The sequence below is a fragment of the Solanum verrucosum genome, unplaced genomic scaffold, assembly GCF_900185275.1.
Source record: "Solanum verrucosum unplaced genomic scaffold, falcon-dt-bn FXZP01000176.1, whole genome shotgun sequence".
Lineage (NCBI taxonomy): Eukaryota > Viridiplantae > Streptophyta > Magnoliopsida > Solanales > Solanaceae > Solanum > Solanum verrucosum.
Genome location: NW_026020412.1, coordinates 2,873,626 through 2,894,643, shown reverse-complemented (window position 1 = coordinate 2,894,643; position 21,018 = coordinate 2,873,626). Strand labels below are relative to the sequence as shown.

The 21,018-nt window shown below is 35.8% G+C and overlaps 1 protein-coding gene across 1 annotated transcript in view; it reads right to left on the bottom strand.

The window, feature by feature from the left end:
* Positions 1 to 2,135: 2,135 nt before the first annotated feature.
* LOC125840712 (uncharacterized) overlaps positions 2,136 to 21,018 on the bottom strand; it is an 86,021-nt gene continuing 67,138 nt past the window's right edge. Inside the window, exons 32-47 of the mRNA XM_049519678.1 lie at positions 20,251 to 20,995; positions 20,027 to 20,143; positions 19,181 to 19,454; positions 16,618 to 16,731; positions 16,457 to 16,540; positions 13,338 to 13,388; positions 13,077 to 13,256; positions 12,708 to 12,988; positions 12,246 to 12,614; positions 12,117 to 12,180; positions 11,793 to 11,939; positions 8,275 to 8,379; positions 8,100 to 8,210; positions 7,920 to 8,024; positions 3,155 to 3,224; positions 2,136 to 3,051 (exon numbers count right to left, since the gene is read on the bottom strand). Of these exons, the coding sequence (XP_049375635.1) occupies positions 2,345 to 3,051; positions 3,155 to 3,224; positions 7,920 to 8,024; positions 8,100 to 8,210; positions 8,275 to 8,379; positions 11,793 to 11,939; positions 12,117 to 12,180; positions 12,246 to 12,614; positions 12,708 to 12,988; positions 13,077 to 13,256; positions 13,338 to 13,388; positions 16,457 to 16,540; positions 16,618 to 16,731; positions 19,181 to 19,454; positions 20,027 to 20,143; positions 20,251 to 20,995 (3,524 nt within the window). The 3' untranslated portion in view covers positions 2,136 to 2,344. The remainder of the gene's footprint in view (positions 3,052 to 3,154; positions 3,225 to 7,919; positions 8,025 to 8,099; positions 8,211 to 8,274; positions 8,380 to 11,792; positions 11,940 to 12,116; positions 12,181 to 12,245; positions 12,615 to 12,707; positions 12,989 to 13,076; positions 13,257 to 13,337; positions 13,389 to 16,456; positions 16,541 to 16,617; positions 16,732 to 19,180; positions 19,455 to 20,026; positions 20,144 to 20,250; positions 20,996 to 21,018) is intronic.

The window sequence follows — 21,018 nt, the reverse complement described above, 5'->3', positions numbered from 1 at the left end:
TGACGGACGGCGTTGTTAGTTTTTAATTTATAAATAATTATTTTTAATAAAAACGACGGATTGCGTCGCTACCTATATAAAATAATTAATTATTGATTATATATATATATTTGGCGTAAAAATCTGCGAAAAAAATGACGGACTAAGAGATGCCGTCCGTCGCTTTTTTGTCCGTCTCTTTTTGACAGTTTTTTAGTAGTGACACTACCTTTTGTTGTCTATAAATAGAGAGATTTCCTCTCATTTTAAAACAATGAAAATTTTGAACTTCTTCTTCTCCACATTTAAATATTCGTGTACTTTGCTCCTGTTGAGTGAGTTACTGACACCATTATTTTTGTATCAATACGTTGGTGAATAAAATGGTTCCATCCTAAGAGGATCTAATTCTTTAAACCTCAGGTATTAGAGGAGAATAACTTTCTTAAGGGAACATTGTACAATCACTGGATTCAATTTTTTTCTTTTTATTTCATTCTATTTTTACATATCCTGGTAATTTTTTTTACAGTCATTAATTTATGTTTATGATGTTAATTGTTGTTTTTGAGTGCATGTTTTAAACTCTATTGTTTATGTTTCTGCAAATTTATTATCTCCAGTTATATTGAACATATACACATATAGTAGGTATATTCAATGTGTAGAAATTAATTATTGTACCCAGTTCTAAGAATTTATGTTTTGATATTCTATATAAAATTCTATAACTTAAAAGTACTATATATAGCTTACATATTATCTATTTTAACATAGATATGAAGTTTCTCACTTATCAATTGAAGAAATTCATTATGCAAGTCCAAAAGTTATAATTGCTTTCATGTTCAAGCGTAATTTCTTTTTGAATTTGTTAACAAATTTTTGATTTTTTTCCTCAGACATATATCACAATTGTATAATCTATGCAACTTAAATGTGTTCTTTTTCTTACGAAATGCCTTTGTATATATATTCTTATTTTCTTTTTTATTTTCCTTTTAATGCTTATTAAAGAACCAATGTTTTATTATTTCCTGAATAATTCATTCACTAGAGGTTCTTGAGTTATGTGATAATGACAAATAATCTAATTCATGTTGGAACATTGCTAATATTTTTTAAGGACCTATTTTTTCCATTATTTTTAATGTATGGATATTAGTAAAGGATTATTTGCAAGTTCAATGCAATTATTATTTATGATTCGTGCGGACAAATTACCTAATTAAGCTTCTATTTCAAGATCCGATCCAAATCTTCCTCAATTGTTACACATAATACACAATGAAACATGAACAAAGAATCACAACATGAAATATATATTCTTCAAATTCATTGATTCAAACAAGCATTTAGACTTGAAAATAAACTACATCTTTCAATAGGAATCACCTAAATACTGACATAATATAATTCACCATGTACATGACATGAAATCCAATCCTTGACCCGATCAGAATGGACCGTCACACCACAATGTCATGTGGATAGACATGACATAACATGTGTTCATAGCAGTAGGTCCCATTTTAGGGTAATATATGTATTGTAGAGACGAGGAAACTTTAACCACTTCTTATCTAATTGCTTTGAACCTATCGTCTTATCCTACCGCTCGACAATTATAACATATGACATATTGGCCCCTTTACTTGTATAACATACGGCCTATGAGCCTTTTTCTCTTCTTCTTGCATAACATAAAATGTGTATCAACTTTTTAAGGCATAAGTTCTGATGCTGAATTTATGTCTTATAAGGCATAACTTGTACCTAGTGATTCTTTTTAATACGAGGGGTAAATTTTTGTCCTATTTTTATTATTTAAAGTACTACAGAACAAAGATTAGCGACCAAAAATTAAAAACTACCCCAAAACAAGGGGATTCATGCAAATGGCCCTTCAATAAATCAATGTCCGCCTTGTGTTTGGTTGAATTTAATCTCCGTCTAAATAGAAATCAATCAGGGTTTTAGGGTTAAAACTTTTACCTTATGAATTAAGAAGTGAATTTCCCAGAATATAATTAAAATTGGAAGATTTCCTAAGAATCATATCACCATGCATCGCAGCTCAACCAATATACAACATTTAACTTGGTAAAATTTCGTAGTGACCATCATTTTCTGTATATCCACTGAAAAAAAAAACAAAAAAACCAACACAATTTCATTTAATTTTGATTCAAACTATTGTTGATTTGCGAAGAGTCTGCGAGAGAAGGACTGTGCCTTTAAAGAATTGGAAGTCCTACACTAATTGAACAGTTATGGACATAAATTAACATAAGAGGGGTAAAGTAGATTATGTACATAATGTACAATGTACAGATGGAAAATTACTTGGATCCTTTACATCTTTCTATAGTTGTCTGAGACTACTTTGATGAAGAAGATGCACAGAGCTCCGACCTTTTTCTTTTGCTTTGTCAATTGTAGATAGAAGTACCTGCAGGAAGTCTTCTGCTTCATCTTTTGATGTGAAAACCAAATTAGTCTGGAGTAGCGGAAGCGATGTGCGAGGATTGTTGTTCCATCTCTTTCCCTTTGGTCCCCAGCTTCTTTTATGTGAGATATGGTTCTGCCTTAACAATGCGTCTGAGCTACTTCCCACAATATGTACCTCATCGTCGTCGTTATCGGCATGAATTACACTATCCATCCCGATTTCTGTTTCCACCAACCATTCTGGGTTAGCAGGTACTCCTTGAAACTCGGGCATTCTGTATTTTACTATACTGGGGCAAGACACGATTAATATAAGTCTCTCAGTGAGGATAACAAACTTCCCATCATGTCTAAGAGCTTTACACACTACTAATGTTTCGTCTTTGAGCTTAACATGGTCTTCAGCCTCTCTAAGTACAGATACTCCAATTGCTTCTTCCCAAGAATATGGCCGTAAAGGAAGTTCTCTGTTTAAATGCCTTGGCAATCGGACCCTAAAGCGATGAGATCCCAGATTATGCAGTTTGCTTCGATTTCTGATGCTTTGTGCAGTTTTGCCGGTGATATCAAGGATACTGGCTGCTGGTCTTGCCACCAGTCCAGTCACTCCAAGAGCTATACCTGCAAGAAAAAATATATTATCTAAGAGAAGTCCTTTCACTTCCCAGGAGCTTCAATTTTCCTGCAATAGTGACCAGAAGAATAGCATGGATAAACTTGATACCTGAGAGAACTCCTGGAAGGCCATGTCTCTCTGCCCCTTTAATAGGTGATTGCAATAGACCAGTAAGACCCTACAAATCAAAAAGAGGGACCAATCTTTTTAATATTTTTTTTAATGAAGGAATAATTTTATTAATTAAAGGGGGAAACTCCCATATAAAAGTAGTAAGCCAAAAAAGAGAACCTACAAAAGTAGATCGTTCTCTACCATGGTCAGACATTCATCCATACAAATAGAAATCTCACGAGTGCACCAAAAATAACAAAATACCCAGTGTAATCCTACAAGTGAGGTCTCGGAAGTATAGGTTGTTTATGAAAGACCTCGGCTCAAGGAAAAGCATTGAAAAGCAACTATGGAAAGAAATACCAAAGTGAAGAAGCGACGACAAAATATTAAAGATAGCATGACAAAGCCATCTAACAAAAGAACAATAACTACAACAAAATAATACTATAGTAGAAGTAGAAGACACAACAAATAGTAATAGAAATGGAAGACCAAGAAACTACTATGACTACTAGTATGAAAGGGTAAGTGAGACAACACTCAACTATCTACTTTCCCTAGACCCTAATATGTATCCTCCATAACTTCCTATCTAACGTCATGTCCTTGGTAAGCTGAAGTTGTGTCAAGCCCATGCATCTATCTCAAGCATTCTCATTTTTGCAACATTCATCTTTTGAACATTAGAATTGTTGACGGGCATATACTCTGCCCCATACAACATTATTGGTCTAACCACTATCCTGTAGAACTTACCATTAAGTTTTGGTGACATCTTCTTATCACACAGAACTCTGGAGATGAGCTCCACTTCATCCACCTTGTACCAATACAATGTGCCATCATCATCAATTTCCCCACTAACTTGAATTTTGGCATGTCCATTTAGTTTCTATTCACAGTTTTCGTAGTGATAATACCTTATAATACTTGTCCTCCCAATTTTAGGAGTTTATGACTCACCAAGGAATTACTCGCCAGACATCTTGTCCATACACCCCTCAAAAGAATGGTGTAAAGGAAGAATAAACATCTCATTGAGACTACTCACACTTCTCATTGAATCCCATGTTTCATTGCGTTTTTGGGGTGATGTAGTTCTTGCGTCTTATTATTTAATTAATAGAATACCCTGATCTTTCTATTTAGAATCAGGTTCCACATTCCATACTATTTCCTCAGTCACATCTCTACTCTATCCCCCTCGTGTCTTTGGGAGAACATGCTCATAACTTAGCCCCAAAGAAAGATGAATTATCCCCCATGCTCTCAAATGTGTGTTTCTTGATTACTCTTGAGTTCAAAAAGGGTATCGTTGTTATTTACCTGGTCTTCATCGATACTTTTTTTTTTTTAAGAAAGATAATGTTGTATTCCTCAACATTAAGGACATGATGGAGACCTCGAAAAATTGGTTTCCAACAAGAGAAAAAAACTAAAAAGGCTAATAAATTACAAAGTGCCTATAAAATCCAAAATTTGTGCATCTTCTTCTATCCCTTCCTCTCTACACCAAAAATAAAAAGTAGTCAAGCAGTTCCATTTGACTTTCTCTATTGAATTAGCCTTGTTATAATAGCATCTGCTATTTCTTTCTTTCCAAATAGACCACCAAATGCATGATGGTATTATATTCCACCAATTTGTCTTAGATTTTCTCCCCCTTCTGCTGGATCAGCAAAGTAGATCTGCTGTATGCTCAGGCATAATCCGTTATGCATGTGTTAGTCCCAAAAAAAGGTTCCACAATTGTGTTGTCACTCTGCAATAGAGGAACAAATGGTTGTTGGTTTCCTCAGTCTCATTACAGAGAGAGCACCAAGAGGCAATATAGAAACCCCTCCTTTTCAATTTCTCATGTGTGGAGCATGTTCTTTTGGCAACCAACCAAGGGAAACTCTTTATCTTGGTTGGCACCTTGTTCCTCCAAATCTACTTCCAGGGGTTAAGCTTACCACCTGGATGCTCCTTCACCTCCTTAATATATAGCTTCTTAACAGAAAGGCTTCCATCTCAAGTGTGTTTCCATATGATAGAATCTTTTTCAGCCGATAACCCATTGAAGTCCGCCAATGTCACATTCTTTGAATCTCAACATTACTATACATCTTTTGATCATCCTGATGTCTTACTCATACTTCAGGTCGTACATGTACTGACTTTTGAGGAATCTACGGTTACTTTTACATCTCCAGTTGTAGTGCCACCATTCCTGACTTATCATCGTCGTCCGCATCCAACACTAGTCTCAGATGATTCAATTCATGCGTTGGACCCTGCTCCTACTACAGACTTGCCTCCTTGTAGCCAACCGACTGCACTTTAAAAAGGTATACGATCCACTTGAAATGCTAACCCACATTATACTTTCCTGAGTTATCATCATCATTCACCACATTATGCCTTTGGATCATCTTTGTCCTCTATTTCCATTTCTAAGACTATAGGTGAAACACTCTCATTTTGGATGGAGGCAGGCTATGATTGATGAGATGTCTGCTTTACATACGAGTGATACTTGGGAGCTTGTCTCTCTTCCTATAGGTAAATATACGGTTGCTTGCCACTGGGTTTATGCAATCAAAATTGGTCTAGATGGTCAGGTTGATCAGTTCAATGCTCACCTTGTTGCCAAATGGTATACTCCAATATTTGGGCTAGATTATAGTGACACGTACACTCTCGTGGATAAAATAGCATTTATCCATCTTTTTCTATCTATGGCTATCGTTCGTCATTGGCTTCTTCATCAGTTGGACAGTAAGAATAATAAGAATGCCTATCTAGTAATCTTGAGGGAGAAGTCCATGCAGAGCAACCGCCTAGTTGTTGCTCAAAGGGAGTCTTAGCCTTGTATGTCGATTGTATAGGTCACTTTATGGTCTGAAATAGTTTCCTCGAGCCCAGCTTGAAAAATTCAGCACAGTAATTCAAGAGTTTCGCATGACTCGTAATGGAGCTGATCACTCTATGTTTTGTGAGCATTCAACACCAAATCTATGTATTTATTTGGTTAATGATCAAGACGGTATCACTAATTTGAAGCAACATCTCTTTCAACATTTCCAGACTAAGGACCTCGGTAGACTGGAGTAGTTTCTAGATATTGAGGTTGCTCAATCTAGATAAGGTATTGTTATTTCTCAGCGCAAGTATGCGTTAGACATTCTAAAGAGACAAGAATGTTGGGATGTTAACCCATTGACACTCCTATGGATCCAAAAGTTAAATTCCTTCAAGGACAAAGGGAGCCACTTAGTAATCCGGAAAGGTATAGACTATAGGTTGGAAACTTGAATTATCTCACAGCAATTAGACCTGATATCTCTTTTCTTGTGGGTGTTATGTTGTTTAACTTGGGACTAGGCATATGATCCTCCTCTTAACGATAGAACAAAAATCAGAAAGGAGCTCTCCTAACCTAAGGAGTCACAGATAATTGCTTTAAAGACGGGATGTAATCTTTCTCTTGGACGAGCATCAGGCTCTAAGCCTAAGTTTACGACCTCCTAACAAGATAGCATCAATACGATCTCTTGTTGTGAAATAGAAGGTTTTAACCGACAGAGCGCAACTAGACCACAACTGAAAGAGGATTTTCCACTTCCCCTTGTAATAGCCATTGGGATGCAGTTACTCGTATTGTGCAATATATAAAGTCAGCTCCCGATAAAGGACTACTTTTCGAGGATCAAGGCTATGACCATATCATCGAACATACATACGTTGAGTAGGTAGGATCACCCTCTAATAGACATTCTACATCCTAATATTGTGTTTTAGTACGAGGTAATTTGGTGTCGTGGAAGAGTAAGAAATAGAATGGTTGCTCTCTCAATCTAGTGCAGAAATAGAATATCAAGCAATGGTTGTAGCAACTTGTGAGCTAGTTTGGATCAAGCAGTTGCTGAGAGAACTAAAGTTTGGAAAAATCGGTCATATGGAACTTGTGTGTGATAATCAAACGGCCCTTCATATCACAAGAAATCTAGTGTTTCATGACAGGACTAAGCACGTTGAGATTGATAGTCACTTTGTCAGAGAAAGAGATATTGTTACAAAATTTGTGAAGTCATGTGGTTAACTTGCAATATCGTCACCAAGTCCCTCAATGGTCCTCGTACTAATTACATTTGCAACAAGTTAGGTACATATGATTTGTATGCACCAGTTTGAGGGGGGGGGGGTGTTAGAAAAGGAATAGGTATACACAATCCTACTTAGAATAGGAATAGGAATAATATATAGTATCCTACTTGGTAAAGAATTGTATTATATTGTCTATAAATAGAGTCTCTGTGTAATAATGTAGATACACAATTCAGTAGTATTTTTCTCCTATACTTCTCACATTTACTAAAAAACAACACAACAACCAGACAATGTTATAAGAAGGTAACCCACTCCCTATCCCGGGTTTTTGGACATAAACCACCAACTTGATGAACACTCAACAGGGTTCTCTTGATGAACACTTCATTTGCCTCTTTTGACATATACCTCTTTTGGCACCAAACAAGTCTTCTTTCAACCCTTTCTTAGGTATGAATTGCAAAAAAAAGAGATGAATCAATATTGCAAGACATTAACTGTCAATACACGCTAATCCTTCTTTAGTGGTGACGTCTTGATACACATAAGATACAGTGAGACTCCAACGATCTATAGTATTCTAAAGGCATGAAGAGTCGAAGGAATAAAAGAGGAAGTGAATAGGCCTCTATCCCCATGCGACTAAGAACTGAAAATAATATACCTCAAAAAATTCATTTATCAGCCCTTTGCTATGGGATGATATTCCCTTCTGGTGTCTTTCCATATTTCCGACAGCCTGATCATCAAAAGTAAATGCCACGATACCCTACAAGATGAAGTAAATTAATATGAGGGTCAGATAACATACAGAATTTGAAAATGTTGCTTGATGCAAAAGTACCTTGTGTGCAGCTTTGCTGAATTGGGTGGCAGCATCACTTAAGGCATAGACGGTGTTACTCAAAAGACTAGAGGTCCCTTGTGCCATGCCTTTAATAAAACCTGCACGAGTCTGCAGAAAGAGCTGGGTTTACATCTAGTTGGAAGGGTAAAAGAGCAGATAATGCATAAGGTACCTGGAAAACACTTTGTACAGGAGCTGACAAGAAATCTTTGAGGCCAAGACCCATGCTCCTTGCAAATCCCATAGGATTTCCGATAACTCCTGCTGAACCAAATACCTGCAGCAAACGACCATTTTTCATTGTCCATAACTACTAAGACCATTGCAAGGAACAAATTGTCCAGTTAATAAATGAACTATCAGATTGAAGATAATAAATCAAAGCTTGGCTATTTCAATCATTTACCAACATAGGCAAATGGATACTTACACGGAAACCAACAAATTTAGTTCATCTGAATAGCACTGAGTGACAAAAAACACTTAATCGGGAAGGTTTCTTATGAATCATCACAAGTATGACATCATTACAGAAATTTGTTAATTCCACAGTTAAAAGCAAGTACTATTTTAAGCTGGAAAACTACTTCCAGTTTTAGGTATTCGGAGAAATGGATTGAAGTTCAGAAACATTAGTAATGTCAATTGTCAGGTCTAGTCATAGTAAGATATCTAGGTTTTCCCACCTCTAATTCCTGCAGCATCCCAGGGTTCTTCTCTCTTCTCTTCAAGCTTATGCTTTTCTTTCTCTTAGAGACATTACATAGAGCTTTAAGAGTTATAGCCAAGGCATTTGGGATAGTTGATAATGAGAGATACTATGATGTGAAGGATCTGTAATGCCTAAAAGAAAGCCAGATACTTGATTAAAAGCCAGATGCCATCATTAGGTGTTACAACAGATGAAGAAAAAAAATTGGGCACCAACAATGAGGTAACTAGTACAATCTTCTTTAGTATAACACCATAGAAGTTCCCGTACAAAAATATGAAACACGGCAATCAAAACACAACATGCAATCGAGGTGGTCCCTTGACAGATAATTTAAAGTTGGATTCTCAATCTATTAGTCTTCCCACAAAGTTCAGAGTATATTTTGGTCCAACCAATTAAAAATATTTTACATTTACTCTGATAGATCGGATAAGCTCTTCTCCCCTTCTCTTTACTCTACATTCTGCACAGCTAAGGGAGTCCTAAAAGCAAAACAGGGAATCTCTGCCATGCCAGCAAAGACAGACAGTGGAGAAAACTCTTCCGCCTAAAACCAGTTGAGAATGGGTAACAATTCTAAAATATCCACTGAGAAACTTAGTCTGTTATTGGAATTACCTCTTTTCACACACCTTTCACATTAAAGTACAAATTGAATATAATGAGACTTCTTGAAGCTTGTTCTATTTCAATTAAGCTCACATTGCAAGATCAGATATGTAGTGCAAGCAAAGCCTAGACCTTTGCAGACTCAACTTCTCAAGCTTTATACCGGGATTTGAAATTCTGCTTGACATTTGTATCAGGAGTTAGAACTGGGATGCTCTAGCCTAGACCTAATATTCAAGATGCAGTCAGGTTTTGCCCGGAGAAGTATCAAGAACAATGTTTTCTTTTAGATTAGAATATCTGAGTGTTCAAATTCTCCAACTCTTCTACTGAAACTAGTCCACTGAAATCCCTAGCAGAGATGAGATCATGTTACTGACTAAGCCTGACGACTCTTAAGTACTGAAATTTTCTTTCAAAGGGGCTCAAGAATAAGTAGTAAAACTGCAACAGAGTGGTGCGCACACTCTGACAGGAGTTCAGTCAATTGAGTTATACACGAGTGTGAGAATTTGGAGAGAAATTCTCCATCTATCCATCTGTTAGAATATGAATAGGTTTATACAATCCTATTAGAATAGAAATAGGTTTATACAATCCTATAAGAATAGGAATAGGTTTATACAATCCTATTAGAATAGGAATAGGAATAGAAATAGAAATAGAAATAGGAATACTAAATAGTATCCTACTTGGTAAAGGATTGTATTCTAGGGTCTATAAATAGGGTCTCAATGTAATAATGTAGAAACAACAACAATTCAATAATATTCTTCTCATATATTTCTCACATGGTATCAAAGCCTCTACGAACTTGGTAGAGAATTAAAGAGCTTCCGCTGCCGGCGGGTGGCACCAATATATGCTGCCCGTCTGGCCAATGATTATGTTAGCAAAAGTTGGGTCACCGTGTATCTATCTGGTGACTATTTTCTCACATCTAATTTGTGTAGCACCATGCCATCATTTCGGTGACTACTTTCTTATATCTAATTTGTGTAGCACCGTGCCATCATTCCGGTGACTACTTTTGCATATTTAATTTTTGTAGCACCGTGTCATCATTCTGGTGTCTACTTTTTTGTGCAGCACTGTGCCATCATTCCAGTGACTACTTTTTCATATATAATTTGTGTAGCACCGTGACATCCTTCCGGTGACTACCTTTTTTTTGCATATCTAATTTGCGTAGCACCGTGCATCTCTCCGGACTACTTTTCATATTTAATTTGTGTAGTACCGTGGATTTTTCTGAACTATTTTCTCATATCTGAGTTGCATAGCATCATGTGTCTTTTCAGTGACTTCTTAGATTTGATTTGCATAGTTCCATTCGTCTTTCCGGTGACTCCTCAAATCTGATTTGCGTAGGGTTGTGCCATCATTCCAACCCTACCCATATTATTTCTCTTTTTCAATAGGGTCGTTCCATCAATTCGAACTATCCTATATTATTTCTATTTTCTAGTTGGGTTATAACATCATTCTGACCCTACCCATATAATTTTATTTCTTAGATTGTGACTACTTTTAGCCATCAAATCTAATACTCCGGCATATGAGCATGTTCTGGCCAGTTTTTTCGGTGACTTGTTTAATATCGACTGTCTATTGATTCCAACATGAACCATGTACTTTATACTAGATTTTGAGCACTTACAATGTTCGTTGCATTGTGAAGAAGTCTATATGGAGCAACCACCTAATGTTGTTGTTCAGGGGGAGTTTAGTAGCCTTGTATGTTGATTACGTAAGTCACTCTATGGTCTGAAACAGTCTTTGCAAGCTTGGTTTGGGAAGTTCCAACGCTATAATTTTATCACTCGTGTTTTATCGGCATTATGCATCAAATTCAGTATTTCATGAGAAGATCAAGCACATTGAAATGTATTGTCAATTTTGTGAAGTCGAGTGATCAACTCACAGATGTCTCACCAAGCCCCTCATCGGTCCTCGTGTTAATTACATTTGTAACAAGCTAGGTACATGAATTGTATGCACTAGCTTGAGGGGGAGTGTTAGAATATGAATAGGTTTATACAATCCTATTAGAATAGAAATAGGTTTATACAATCCTATTAGAATAGAAATAGGTTTATACAATCCTATAAGAATAGGAATAGGTTTATACAATCCTATTAGAATAGGAATAGGAATAGAAATAGAAATAGGAATACTAAATAGTATCCTACTTGGTAAAGGATTGTATTCTAGGGTCTATAAATAGGGTCTCAATGTAATAATGTAGAAACAACAACAATTCAATAATATTCTTTTCCTATATTTCTCTCACCATCTGCTGAAGGAGGAGCAGAGGTTAAGTAGTTAACTACAGGGAAGACAGTTAAAGGAGTGCCAAAATTTACCTTGTACATCTCATGAAGAAATTGTCGTGTGTAATGCTCGACAAGTATCTCTTGAACGGATTCCCAGCTAGCTAGCTGATGTGAAAGGATTACTTGTTTAAGGTGAATTTGTGCTCCCTCAATATCAGCAAGTGCCATAAGACCCCTCTGTGAAAGTCAATGTCATATGTCTTGAGAAGCACATATATAATGAATTTTGCTAAGTGAAATTTAGCAATATACAGTATTGTTATAAGATGGTTTCTCAAGCTGATTGTTACAACTAAGCATAGATTAAGAATTTAGAAAATCATCAAATTTCCACCATCCTTCATATAGCCTTACATGTATAAGAGATTCTCCAGATGTAAGCACTCCATTTCGAAGCAACCAGGGACTGCTGGAGAAACTACAAGAAGTAGTTCAATGTTATAAGCATACAGTAAAGTCACATGAAAACATGATATGAATTACCTTAAAGTCAACTTGATCGGTGCCACATCAAACAACTCAACATAAATCTTCTTCTGCTTTTTGGCTAGAAGGTGAATCTGTTGCCAGGGGGCTCCAATAGGGACTATCGAAGGTAGCAAAGAGGTCCTATTGCTGCTTTCTTGAAACACAGGAATATTAACTGAGTAGTATTCATTCACATTTGATTTCTTGGGTGCCCAATCTATGGTGTTAGAAGTGTTCATAATAGAAACACCATCAAAAAGAGGATGGTCTGTTGCATTAGAGTACTGTAACACTCTGCTCTGCAACCTTGAAGATAACGTTTTAATAAAATCAAACAAACTCAAGATTACATCCTGATCAAGTTCAAGATGACAATCTGCCACTCTGCAAGAAAATAGACTAGTCAGGCAGTGATACAACATAATAAATGTTGATAGAGTTCGAGACCAGTACATTTGTTTTGAATCAGTTACAGACCTTAGATTTATCTGCTCGAAGGAAACAAGTGACAGATACCGATTCTTCCACTTCGTCACCACCAATGAAAGAACTGGTTCTCGTGAGCTCTCCAAAATACTTTCTGCCCTAATTCCACTAGTAATACCGTTACTAACATCAAACGACAAGATGACAGGGTAAGGTGTACATGTTAACTGGTTATCAATTTGCAAGGATGTGATTTGCAAGGAGAATCTCTGTTGATCTACACTCTGCGTGAAATCAACTGTGATGTCTCTTGCACAAGCGAAAAATAGTTCCTGAAAAAAGAATTGGTATGACAACTCTAAAGCATTTTGCATTGAAGCTTACAATTTAATAATCTTCACTTACAACTATAGAAGGTACCTCTGGCATAGAGCTTATTAGAGAGATGCCAACATAAGGAATGTCCACCAATATTCTCTCCTTGCAGTCAGCAGAATTTTCGTGCTTCACTATCTGGTTTTTTTTATCTTTAGACTCATAGATGTGAGGACCCTTCAAACCACTCAATACATGGTAACTTGAATCAATGATGCTCAGAATCTGTATTTGTAAAATAAAACTCACTATAAAAGAGACATGAAAAGAATGATGGTCTTGAAATTTAAAGCATCATCAATGCACCTTGACTGCCCCTTCAGAGTGGACAGACACGATCAGAGTTCTTTGAGGCTTCTGAAAAAAGTAAGCAGACGTCATGTGTAAGAAAGGTAACTAGATTAGCATATAAATGGCTGGAAAAATATTAATTATGGTCTCATATAAAATATAATATAGAGAATTGTGATCAATATAAAGAGAATGATAAGGGAACTTGTTACAAAACAAAACAAGAGAATGGTAAGGGTGTTAAACCTTAGGAAAGCACTAGTAGATGAAAGCAACATAAAAGAAACACAATGCAGAGATCATCAACTATCGACTTTGTACTTTTTTTTGGATCAGTACAAGATTGTAGTATTCTGCAATTCTCTTTTACACACAAGCCAGACTTTCGACTTTATTTATCCAAGTTCTCCAATTCACAAGGCAATAACCTGTCTGCTATTTTGAGCAAGTATCTTACAACATTTCAGGTGTCAGTGATTTAAATCACAAGGTACTTTTTCAGCATGTATTGAAAAATAATGTGACAAATGCCGACCAGTTGAGAAAACTACCTTATATATGAAGCCATACAAAAAGTGGAAAACCATTCACTAAGAACAGATATCAAGGATCTCTTACAATTGGACAAAACAAGACAAACAGACACGTGCAGTTTCTGCTTTCAATTATATATATATATATATATATATATATATATATATATATATACAACAACAACAAATATGTCTTGATTCCAAATAAGTTGAGATAGGCAATATAAATTCTCATTGTCCATATTTTAAGGTCATCTTAATTCAATATTAAATAAAATATAAAGATAAATAAAAGGTACACAAAGTCCTCTTTATTTACTATTGGAATATAAATCATTGACAGTCCTAAAAGATTCGTAGAAGACATTGGGCGTAAACTAAATATACTAAGAAGGAAGCACGGTGGACTAAGCTCCCACTATACGCGGGGTATGGAGGAAGGGCCAGACCACAAGGGTCTACAACCTTACCCTGCATTTCTTCTAGAGACTGTTTCCACAGGACGAATGGTTACCTCCTGGTTACATGGCAACAACTTTACCAGTTACGCCAAGACTCCCCTTCATCGCCTAACTCTAAGATAAATATATTAACATGGCTAAACATAATTCTAAGTAAATTGTATCACCATCGCCTATTTGGATCTTTATGCTCCAACTTGCCCTATTTCTCGCTTCATCTGCATGGATGTTGTGAAAGAGAAATTGAGAGAAAACAAAGCTTGATTGATCCCTCGGCTATTGAGGTTTCAAATAACTAATTGTACATGTTTTAGGGAAGGAGAGAAAATTAGTACATAACTACAATACACAATCAAAAAGAACAAACAAGCTACATGCAACTCCCTCCGTTTAAAAAAGAATGACCTAGTTTGACTTGGCATGGAGTCTAAGGAAATAAAGAAGACTTTTCAATCTTGTCGTCCTGAATTAAAGTTATGTCAAATGACCAAAATGCCCTTTAATCTTGTGGCCTTAAACATGCCATGTGGAAAGTTGAAATTAAAATGTTTCCAAAAAAGGAAAGGGGTCATTCTCTTTGAAACAAACTAAAAAGGAAAAGAGGTCATTCTTTTTAAAACGGAGGGAGTATATTCACAAGATTCTAATATAGTCTCTCAAGCTGGTGCATACAAACCAAATGTACCAAACTTGCTACATATACAACGTGTTCTATATGTGGCAACGGGTTTGGTGAATATATCTGGGTGTTGATCCTTTGACTGCTTGAACTTTGTGACATGTCTTCTGAGACTGTATCTTTTCTATGATGAAAATGACAAATCAATTTCTCAGTGTTAGGGCCTCTCATGAAACAATGGATTTGATCCATTATGAAGTATTGTCACACAAAGTTCCATTTAACCAATCTCTCTAAATTTCAATTCTGTATGTAGTTGCTTGAACTATATGAGTTCACATATAGCTCGTGCCTGATATTCTGCTTCTGAACTCAATCTAGCAACTACAATTTGTTTCTAACTTTTCTAAAGCAATAAATTTCCCTCAACTACAATGTATTATCCAGAGTTGGATCGTTTGTCAAAGGGCAACCCTGCCCAATTTGCATCTGTATATCCAACAAATTACTCTCAGTCTTGGGGTAACAGTCATTTCATTGGAGCAGATTTTATGTGTCGACTGATACACATAACTGCATGCCAACGACTGTCACAAGGAGAGTCCAATAACTGACTTCTAACATATATCAGGAAGCAATGTCAGGTTGTTTCACCTTGAGGTAATTTAACTTGCCATCAACCTCCTATATCTTCCAGGATCACTTAGGCTTCCTATAACCTGGTAGAATTTAATATTTGGATCCATCAGAGTATCAATAGGTCTACATTTGACATTCCTGTCTCAAGAATATTAAGAGCATACTTCCTATGTGAAGCAACTTAATTGATTAAGGTCCTTGGTATGAAAGTGCTAAAAGAGGTTATGTTTCAAATTGGTAATTTCTTCTTCATCATTACCTGTTATGACTATATCATCAATATACACCACCAAATACATGCACAAACCAGGAGCAAAGTTATGAAACAACATAGGATCAGCAGAGTTCTGACTTTTTTTTTTAATTAGAAAAAAAAATCAAAAATGGAAAAAGGTTATTAGCGGGCATCCTTTTTCTTTGGCTAAGGAAGTGAAAGTCCTCTTTCCACTTTCGAAATTGAGCATAAAATATAATCCCTTTTGAAGTTCTCCTTTATCTTGTATGTTTCCTTTCCAACTGATCAATAAACTGGTTGTAGCTTCATTTAAACGGCTTTAAGGAATTCATGATAATATTTGTAGCAAAATATTGTTGGTCTTTTGTTACAAGAAAATATTTTTTATATAGAATTAGGTTATTGGTGGTATACTGGTCTAACTAGTTCAGACAACAGAATTGATATTTAAGGCAACACTATTGTAGAATTAATAATTCAAGTACAGACTTCTGATATTTTCTAATTTACACAACAAACCAACAGGTGTTGGTATTAACAGGCTATGACAACAGCAAGAATAGGATTCGGGTCAAGTATGAAAAAGTAATATGGTGAGTACAAACTCTGCTTAAACTTTACAAACTGAATTATAGAAAGTGAATTACCTCAGGAGTGGCAGGTAGGTAAATGGGTGCATAGTCTTTTACGTCATCTAGAGCATATGATCCTATAACACGTTCCCCCGGAACCTAAAAGATCCAGAGAAAACTTTACGGACAGAGACCTGCTTAAAAACCATTTAGCTTTTAAATATAGCAAAACATACCTCAATAGTGAGACGATGTGGATAGCAGGGTTCATCCCACGCATAAGGGCAAGAAGTGTAGGAATGAACCATAGTTTCAAAAGTTTCACACCTTTGTTGATAAACACGTAGCCGCTTGAATAAACAAAGAAGAAAAAGGTGAATTAGTTAAAGATCAACTAAGCTGAAAACTAACTTTTAATATGCTGGTAAAAAATTGGAATGAACGAGCTTGTAACATAGGACAGAAATATATATCAAGCTTTTCACCATTAATAAAACTATAAGATTAAAAGGGCACCAGCACTCCATATCCCATTTTTTCTGATTTGATATTACCAGAATGGAGAGAAACTACTAGAGCACAAGATGTCTAAAAAAATTGGTGGAATTTTAGGATAATTTAAGGTTAACACTCTTCTCAGTTGAGTTTAAATTTACTTCCTAGAGGTGGTAAACTTTTACCACATCTGAAAGGCCTAATCCTTTTGACACCTAAAACAAGGGAGTTGAGGAACTTAGTGGACTTAGTGATGGAAAATCATTTAGTCCCCGATCCTTTATTTTCTTCGGCCCATATAATTCCTGTTTGTATAGAGGATTGGGTGTCCTTTGGAGAAAACCATATTTTGTAAGTTTCTCCTTTTTTGGTATATCTCTTATATACGGCCAAGTTGGCCTTGTTATTATCTATGCAAACATTACTTGATAAAAAAGAACAATTCACTAATCAATTCCATAATTTTGATGAGTTTGCTAAGTGATTAAACCAAAATTTCCTTTTTCAGTAGATATCTTAACCTGTGGATTAGGAATGACTATGTAATTTAATACTTAACCTAAAACAAACTGCCAGGGGAAAAAACTTGAAAAGATATCAATTTACTTGACGAAATCTTCGACCTTCCTTATAATATAGAGAACTTAAAGGTCTCCGACAAAATATATTGGATAAGATATGGATCTCCTCTAGGTAGCTGAAGCTTTTAGACGAGGTTAACTGGTCAGATACACACAAAATGAATTGATGATATCTTACCGTACTTCCCTTAAATAAAGCAAATTTCCCACATGTGCGTACCATGTTGAAAACCCAACTAAAACAATAATTTATTTAGATGTTAAAAGTTGCTACTTAAGGAAAGCAAGGACAGTAGTGTGCAAATTAGAGATGGAAATCACCCATGCACCCTTTTAAAATGAGCAAACCCAATGACATTCACTAGACTTTTAGATACTTTATGTTCTTTTTAGTTGAATAACTTTAGTTCATTGTTCTTAAATAAGAATATATGTTAAATGTTTTCCTTTTGGTAGCTTACATCTATATAAAGAATTTGCTGCAGAAATATGTCACAGTATCCTACAATTGTCTCTAGTTTGACATTTATTTTCATCTCGTGGTGTCATGTCTCCAACCTTGCATTTGTTCACAATATAAATTTGCAACTAGTATCCTACACCACTCAGCAATGACATCTTATCTTATTCCAATCAAACTTAGACCAGTGTTATCAACGGCACGCTTAGGCACTGAAGCAAGACTCAAAACACGTTGAGCATTTCACCTAGCTTAATGTGCACTTCGGTGTTGTCATCAAGGCTCTAAGACATACTTTTCCCTGCCAATGAGTGTTTCCCAAAGAGGCCACACTAAACAATTGATATATATATATATATATATATATATATATATATATATATATATATATATATATATATATGTTAGAATACGAATAGGTTTATACAATCCTATTAGAATAGGAATAGGTTTATACAATTCTATTAGAATAGGAATAGTAAAATTGTATCCTACTTGGTAAAGGATTGTATTCTAGTGTCTATAAATAGGGTCTCAATGTAATAATGTAGATACAACAACAATTCAATAATATTATTTTCCTATATTTCTCACAATATATATATATTTGTATTTTATCTCCATTTGCGTTTACAGTCCACACTTTATTTGCATTTAAAACCCCAAATACCTTAGAACTTTTTTACGCTTTTGATAACGCGTCTTAGACAGATAATTAGGGTGGCGGTGGTGAAACTATTGAAGGTGACTTTAAAGTAAGTTTCTTATGAAACAAAAAAATTAGAAAATATTTTTCATGTCTTGTTGTGGCTAATAATGTTGTTCCACATTTGTTGAGGGATGGCTTATTCGTCTTTTCTCAAATGGTTTTGGGCATGAGCTAACTTTTGAGTTGAGTTAGACCCAAGATCCATCTTGTATCATGGTATCAAACCACACACATATCTAAGTTTCACATGTCACAACCCAAAAATTGTCAAAATGAATTTTCACATACACACCAGATTCTTTTCCATGGGTCAAGAACATAAAAAAATTCTTTTTGACAATCTAGTTGTGGAAAGACTTAAACTGAGTACATTTGCCTGCTCTGGTACCATGATAAGAAATGGATCTTGGGCCTAACTCAATCCGAGAAGTTAGGTCATGAAGTGAGGATTACACAAAACCATATATGGAGACAAATAACCCATCCCACCACCAATGCCGGGCACTTAACAAATACAAAGTTACAAACTATTGTATTGCATTGAAGGAAAATACCTCTTGGGAGAAATTGTCAATACGGTATGGCATAAAGCCAGTATCATCTTCTGACACAAGAATCAGGTTTGTTCCCGACTGACCATGAGGGCTGCCAACGATTTTATCATCTCTAATTGAGACATCAGCAGTCTGAACTTCCACACATATCATGTTCACAGCACCAGAGAGAAAATTTCGCATTTTAACCTGAGTATCACCTAGATGTTCTGGCAAGAAGCAACCAGACCATTGCCATCCAGGTTCAGCAAATTGAATAGAGACTAGCAACTCCCTGGGAAACATTGATACATATAATAAATAACAAGAATAAGAAGAAAAAAAAAAAGGAACAAAATTTACGTGAATCACAATTCTGCTTTTTGTTCGTCCAAAATTAAAATGTATTGCCTCCCAGACTTAACTAATCACTTGTTTCATAAGAATAGTGTCAGAAACGACATCTTACCAATGACTTCCCACAACATATGGTCCCTCACATTTAACAATATCTGTTCACACGATCATCACACCCTCATCAATTACCCTTTATAGATCCGAGCAAATTCATAAAGAGAATCAAGTGTTTCACAGGAACCTTGGCAATGATAATAGCAAATTGAAAAGTGGATGGCATGGATGAGGTGGCTACAAAATAGTTTGTTACTGTGTCATGCAGCAGACACCTTGGCAATGATTAAGCAACTTGTTTTCCTAAAGAAAATGTTTTCCAAAAATTCTTTTTCAACAGAACATGGGAAAATTGGAAAACAAATTCTGGAAAATGTTTTCTTCCATACCAAACACAGTCTTAGAAGTAACTTGAGATATCAATGAGCAATGAAAATATCAACACTCACAATATACCTCGATGTATCTGTCCACTGAATATGAGAATGCCTTCCAGATTCCAATGTGAAAACATCATCTGTTCCTTTTTGCTTGTAATACAGGTCCTTATTGCATGCATTACTGATTACGTATCTGAAGAATTATGGGTGCTTTATTATAGATATATTCCTTGCAGGAAGATTCTGTATAAATACCTTGAAGATGGTAGTAACTAACAAAATATTGACATAGTAGAGTACCTCGGCTGGAAGGTAATGATTTTTGTCCTGCCAAAAAATGGTGCTGCAACAGCACCAACAGAAATTACATAACCAGATTTCCTGGATGGTTGTGGGACTGTTACACTGCTAGAACCAGTAGGCGGCACAAGGGAAAAAGCACTAGACCAAGAATCATTAGGAATGTCATTCATCAGTGAATTTGGTAGATATCTACACAGTCTGACCATAATTTCACTAGAAGACGAACTTGGGTTGGGTGAATACATCCGGCAATTGACCTTCCAAGCATCACCTTCTGTTAACCCACAGGACTTTAAGCTGGATTGACTGCTTGTGTAAGACTTACTCCTGTGAAGCGATGCTTTTGAAGCATATATATCATGCTTCTGTGAACCCCGGTGAAAATTTGTTGAATTATCAAAATAAATCGATTCCGCCTGAGAGAATTTACTGTCATGTGACTTTGTAACGAGGTAATTGTTCAAGGGAGCTGCTGGCAGACTATTGCTATTTGCAGGTGTATCCATATATTGATTAGAAGAAAAAATGCCCAGACCATCTTTCTTGTGGAGAACCAAGTCCTGCTCGTCCACATCATAGCAAGATGTAATAACACTAAAATGGCCTTTTGTCCAATTAATGGATTCAGAGACAACCAGTGGGAAACCAGTGCAATTGAAGAGCAAAAATGGAACCGAAATGCATATTTCACGAGCTCCACAAAATGCATCCATCACCTTCTCAATTGCAACACAAAGAGGACCTAATAAAGTGGAGATTAAAGAA